At 34.0% G+C, this 6,907-nt stretch overlaps 1 protein-coding gene across 1 annotated transcript; it reads right to left on the bottom strand.

The window, feature by feature from the left end:
* Positions 1–2,307: 2,307 nt before the first annotated feature.
* On the bottom strand, positions 2,308–3,219 carry LOC115713654 (uncharacterized). The gene has a single exon (XM_030642141.1). The coding sequence runs from the start codon at positions 3,217–3,219 to the stop codon at positions 2,308–2,310; it is 912 nt and encodes a 303-aa protein (XP_030498001.1).
* Positions 3,220–6,907: the final 3,688 nt, after the last annotated feature.

Raw genomic sequence — 6,907 nt, 5'->3', positions numbered from 1 at the left:
ATTAAGATACCATAAAATTTTTATGAGGATTAAGAATTCTAGGTTCAAGTCATTCGAATGGACTGAACTAGAGTTCTTTATCTTATTCTCATAATTCTGATAAGCTATTTCTATCCATGTGAATGGTTAGATTTGCTTTTCAGTAGTGTTCTTAAGTATCTATCACAAGTATCAACCTGATGAAGATGGGTATAGAACTTTAAAATTCTCCCACTCAATTAAGGTAGTGTGAAACTTTTCCAAAGAACTTTTATAGGTATCAAACTTTTACTTACAACAGTAAAATCGAAATGGAACATACAATCAAGATTAAGAATTTATATTGATAATAGCTAACTCATTATATTACTTCAATGTTTAAAGAAAATATGTGTTACATAGGGAATTGTGGAATAGACTCCACCCCTAAGAATATACATATAGGGTACTTGTGGATAACCTCCACCCCTAAGTATATAGAAATTATGATCCACCCCTAAATGTTGTAAAGATCATTATTCTCTAAGTGTGATAGAGTTTATGTGGAGTTGAATACTATCCAGAGTTCATTAGATATAAAAGATCGTTGAACTGCATAGTTTTCTTAACTTTTCTCCACCCCTATCAGATCAAAAGATCCTTTTATTAAACAAATTCTTAATAATTGTATTAGAATTAACAATTATTAATAAACATAGAATTAATTTCTAGTGTTTATTTAATATAACTCTATGAAGAGTTGTAAATATTATAGAATTTGCATCAATAATAAAATACTCACACATACAAACATATAAATATAATGTGGTAATAGTTGATGAAGATAAAATAAATGAAGCTCATTCTCATAAATTGCAATTGTGAATTTCGAAAATTAAAACTTTATTAATAATGAAATAAAAAAATATTGCAACAATATGAGAAAAACAGGGATAAATATCCCTAACTAAAATTTGAAATCCAAATTGTCTTTAAACTAAAACAATTAATTCAAAAATAAATTGAAGAGCTTCATCTTCATATGGACGATTTCACCCTTGGTCCAGCTTTCCGATCCAACTCATCTGAGTTCAAGTAGCTTGGCCTATAAGAAGAAGAAAACAAATAAACAAAGTCAGTCCAGAATCATAAATCCAAGTGGATAATAATTCACTAAAACTCTTAAAGTTTATAAATAGAAATACCTTGTTTTTTTGCAAGAAGTTTAGGACACTGGGGTTTCCAATAACCTTTTTCATTGCAGTAGAAACACTTTCCTTTAAGTGTAGCATCACCAGAAGGAGCAGCCTTTTTATTCTTCATGGCTTTGGTTGCTTCTTGGTGTTCTTCCACTTCTTCTTCGATTTGGGTTTCGAAGCAGAGGCAACATTTGCTTTAGGTTTGTTCGTTCCATTACCATTCCCAGGATTGTGAGGTTTACTCCCTTTCTTCTTGGGTCCTCCAATCAAATTTTCATAAGTTTGAAGGTCATTGACTAATTCATGAAAGTCAATTTCCTTCTTATTCATGACATAATTTGATGTATATGGTAGAAATGCTGGAGTTAGGCTATTCAAGATAAGGCTTACTTGAGTAGCACTGTCCATTTCAGCACCATGATCCTGGGCTTCTTGGAAATAACTCAACATGAGGAGAACATGGTCGCGCACGTTTTTGATGAGGTTCCATCCGTGCATTAATGTACTTCTTAGTCACGTCAAAGCGTGACTGAAGTGATGCCTTACCGAATAGCTCATTTAACTTCGTCATAACTTCAGCAGCCTTCTCGATTTTAGAAAACCGAGTTTTGAGGGTGTCAACCATGATAGAAAGCATAAAGTATAGAGCTTTGTCATTTGCTTTCTGCCAACGCTCATACTTTTCTTTCACAGCTTTGGTCAAACTAATATAATTAACCTAGTACAGTTATTCAAATCAGGCAAATGGGCATTCACAATTGGGGTAGTTCATGTGAGGGGGTGCTGGGTTCAGTATGTCGTACCCACTTCTATGGCTCCCAACTCTCACACAAGGCCCAAAAGAGAGGAATTTAACCTTAAAATAAATAACTGTTATTAATTGAATAGGTCCAATAACTAAATGGACCTAAATAAAATCTATCATGGTGTGACATTTTATTTAGCAACAACCTATATGCATCTATATAATAAAATAAACACATAGGCTCACACAGGAACACATTTGGATGGATCCTATCATGTTGCTAGGTCATACACAGATGAAAGAAGATTGTAAAATTTACCTATTACAAATTATTAACTTGACCAAGGGAGTCAGATCATTGGATCTGTCAACAAGTTTTTTTTTTTGAGAGAAAGGTTCAATGCATTAAAAGAGGTAGTTGGGTATCACAAAAGGGGATCCCTCCCTATTAATAAAGTCATTACAGTGCCCATCGATTCTAGCCGTCTTTGCCACTACATCATCAGCTTCATTATCTACCCTTCTAATAAAAACAAAGCTGCAAGAATTAAATAATTTAACCAACTTCCTAATTTCAAAGAAAACTGCTATGGCTTTCCAACACGGAGGAAAGCTATCTTGAACGATCGCCTTGACCACCAGCAGTGCATCCGAAGCCACTGCAATTGATTGAATCCCAGCCTCAACAGCCAATTGAAGAGCCCATACAATCGCCAAGGACTCCGCTTCTATCGCCGACGCAGCCCGAGACCATTTCGCAGACCACCAACTCCGACTGGAAGCTCGATCTACCATACCGACCGCCAAGCCTGCCGACCCCTGTTTCCAAGACGCATCCGTGAAGCACACAAATGCCGTCGATTGAGGGATCTTCCAAGAAAGGTAAGTCTCTGCTCTTTTTATGTTAGTGTCAAATACTGGTTGTTCTTCCTGTATAGAGTAGAACTCTTCAAGTCTCTTAGAAATAGAAACTCTCGACAGCAATATATCCATTCTGTTACTTTTGAATAATACTGCATTTCTCATCCTCCAAACCTCTTCGAACAAACAATCAACAAATGTCAGAAATCGCCACTTATCATTCATTGGAATCCCTTGCAGAAAGAAATGTATAAGTTCCATCAAATCTGAGCCTGTCGATCTCGCATTTACTACTGGAAACATACCTGAAAACCAAAGAGCCCTTGCAAAAGGACAATCCCAAAACACATGCTTTAGGGACTCTTTGCCTTCTTCACACAGAACACAACCCTTATCCTTTATAAATGCAATGTTCTCCTTGACTGGAATACATCCCGCTAATACTCTCCAGAGCATAACTGCAACTCTAGGGTGTATTTTCGGGTTCCAGATCGCTTTCCAAACATCTTGGTCTCTGCAATCTTAGAATTGGCAACATTCTTGGTAGGCTCTTTTAGTCGTGAATAATCCATCATTTGCCTTTTTCCACATAACAGAGTCTTCACAATCATGGGGAAGCCTTTTGATATTACTGATTTTCCACCCCATTTCCCTTCCAAAAGCTTGCTCAAGTAAGTGAGGATCCCATTCATTCCCATTCCTTGAAAGATCGGCCACATATGCCAGATTCGGCAATCTGGTTCTGACCTCTTCCATCAGCAATCTGAATTCCGAGAAGGTAAGCCAGGGAATCCAGGGTTGCATCCAGATGTCTATGCCATCCCCCTTGCCAGGAATGGTAACAGAGCCTGATCTTAATATATTTCTAGTAGATAAAATCCCCTTCCACAATGCAGAGTCATTACTTCGACCCTCTACTCCCCAAAAAGAGCTTCTATTGCAGTATTTTGCTTCCAAGCTCTTCACCCACAACTTATCACATTTGGTCGCCATTTGCCACGCCAGTTTAGAAAGCATAGCCTTATTGGCATCTTCTAGTCTCCGAAAACCCATCCCCCCTAAATATTTAAGTCTACAAAGTTTATCCCAACTCAGCATGGCGCAAAATCTTTCCTTATCCACATCCCCTGTCCACCAAAATTTCCTAATAAGGGCATCCAATTCTCTACAAGTAGACAATGGAATTTTGGCAGTAGACATGGTATATAGAGGGAGACTCAAGGCAACAGACTGGATCAAGGTAGCCCTCCCTGCAAAGGATAAAAGCTTGACCTTCCATCCTTCGAGTTTCTTATGCAAACTTTCCTTCAATCTTAGATACTCTTCTCTCTTTCTTCTCTTAAATATGAATGGGTTACCCAGATGTCTCTCATCACCTGTGCATTCTTTGACTTGTAAAGCCAAGAGAAAAACTTACACACAAGCTAAAACCACATACTCCTCCAACAAGGTTAGCTGGATAGTAGGAAGTAGGATTTATTTAATTTTAAATAAATAAATTTCGAAAGATAAATAATTAAATAAATAAATATTTAATTTTGAAAAATAAAATAAATAATATTATTAATTTATTTTTCGAAAATAAAAGAAATAAAATTAATTTTAAATTTCAAAATTATATATAAAAAAATATTTAAAATATTTAAAATTAAACCTACAATTTTGAAAAATTAGGTTTCAACTAACCTAAATATCATTTTCAAAATTTGCTAACTACTTTTAAAAAAAATTAAATGCTATTTTATAAATAAAAATCAAATAAAAAATTAAAAAAGATAAAATAAATATCTTTTTCATATTTTAAATTTTATTTAAATAAATAAAATAACAAAATTTAAAAGTTAGCAAAATATCTTACATCTATTTAAAATTGCATGATTATAGTTATCTTATTTTAAATTTAAATAAGGTCAAATATTTAAAAAATAAATTAATTTTAAAAAAAATTTAATATCTGACCTTAAATTTAAAAATAAGATAAGATATAATTAAATTTAAAAATAAGATAGATAATTAAGCAAAAAAAATAGATATTTACTAATTTCAAATTCAAATTACACTAATATCATGAATTAAATTTAAAAAATATTAAATTAATTCATTATGATAATTAGAGTTGAATTAGGAATATTAAATATATAAATACAAAACTACACAAAAAATCGGAACTTAAATCCATGAAAAAGCATGAAAAAACGAAGAAAAACGAAAATTTTGGGAGCTGTACGCCAAGCATACTGTCCGCGCGTGCAGGATGGGGGCTTGGGCCGAGAAACCTCGGCGGACAGGGAGTCCTGCAGCATTCCCGCGCGTGTAGGTGGTGTTGGGTTTGATGCCCTAAATAAAACTCATTTCAATATAATCAGATTTACTTATTAATATAGATTAGAAATAACATTTAATGTTGCATGGTTCACATGATTTATTTCATGATTATATGTACATAATGTATAGATTCATCTGAAACCCTTTTCACATACTTGATCCTGTTTATTGTGCCGTCAACACATTGAAAAGTAAACATGACTATGTGAATAAAGTTTCCTAGATTTATCAGACACAGGGTTTTACTGATATGATAATCTACAACAAGAGTTTACTTGTATTTGGAGAAATACTATGCTCTTTCCAGAACATTGGTTAAAGTAAAGCTCAGGTTGGATGCATGGAGTATGCATCGGAAGGGACCGATATTGAACTTTGACTTAGATTTAATTAAACTTACCGTAAAATCTATTCAAGTCAATATCGCCAACTTGATCCTAGATCAAATGATCTTAATCCTGTTATGATTAGGCTCAATCTTGAAAGGCTATTCGTGTTCTTTGATTTGTTAGTTAAGCCTACTTTTAGGTCAGGGTGATACGTACATTTTGGGAACACGGTAGTACAATTGAGTGGGAGCGCTAGCATAAACATGGAATCTATAGCTTCTATATGGCGAATAGTAAGCAAAGGATGATCTCCTTCGAGCTTGACCAAACGAAAATAAATGGTGGAGATCTCATTTCACATAAGCTGAAATATCATTTATACGGGGTCAAGTGTTTTAAGGATAAAATACATAGTAGGGTGTTACGGTAATTTAATCCCTTTACTGTGTAGATCATTCATATAGAGGATAATTGATCACATTAGGATTATAACAATGGATAACTAATGATGTGTCTATATGGTGGAACATATAGAGCATTCTATATACTGAGAGTGCAATTCTAAGTTCTATGCGTGGATTCAAGGAAGAATTAATAAGTCAGTGAATTTTAGTGCTAAATTCTTGATCTACTTATTGGAAGCTCGGTTATATAGACCCATGGTCCCCCCACTAGTTGAGATAATATTGCTTGTAAGACTCATGTAATTGGTTTTGATTAATCAATTATAATTCTCAAATTAGACTATGTCTATTTGTGAAATTTTCACTAAGTAAGGGCGAAATTGCAAAGAAAGAGGTTATAGGGGCATATTTGTTAATTATGATACTTTGTATGGTTCAATTAATAAATATGATAAATGACAATATTATTTAATAATTATTTATAGTTATTAAATAGTTAGAATTGGCATTTAAATAGTTGAATTAGGAAATTGTCATTTTTGAGAAAATCAGATACAAAAGGTGTTAAAATTGCAAAATTGCAAAACCCAAGGCCCAATCCACTAAGGCATGGCCGGCCACCTATTGTGTGTGTTTTAAATTGATTTTTTCATTATTTTAATGCCATATAATTCAAATCTAACCCTAGTGGAATGCTATAAATAGATAGTGAAGGCTTCAGGAAAAAAAGTTCTTCTGATTCAGAAAAACCTAGCCTTCTCTCTCCCTATCTTTGGCTGACCTTTCTCTTTCTCTTTCCCTCTTGATAATTTCGAAATCCTTAGTGTATGAGTAGTGCCCACACACAGCAAGTGATACCTCAATCATAGTGAGGAAGATCGTGAAGAAAGATCATCAGCAAAGGAGTTTCAGCATCAAAGATTCAGAGAAAGAGATCCAGGTTCAGATATTAATAATGCTCTGCTACAGAAAGGAATCAAGGGCTAGATATCTGAACGGAAGGAGTCATTATATTCCGCTGCACCCAATGTAAGGTTTCTTAAACTTTATATGTGTTTATTTCATCGTTTTAGAAAGTTCTTATTT

Source organism: Cannabis sativa, chromosome 4 (assembly GCF_029168945.1).
Source record: "Cannabis sativa cultivar Pink pepper isolate KNU-18-1 chromosome 4, ASM2916894v1, whole genome shotgun sequence".
NCBI classification, from domain to species: Eukaryota; Viridiplantae; Streptophyta; class Magnoliopsida; order Rosales; family Cannabaceae; genus Cannabis; species Cannabis sativa.
The sequence above is the reverse complement of the archived record's forward strand: the minus strand, read 5'-3'. Positions and strand labels throughout refer to the sequence as shown.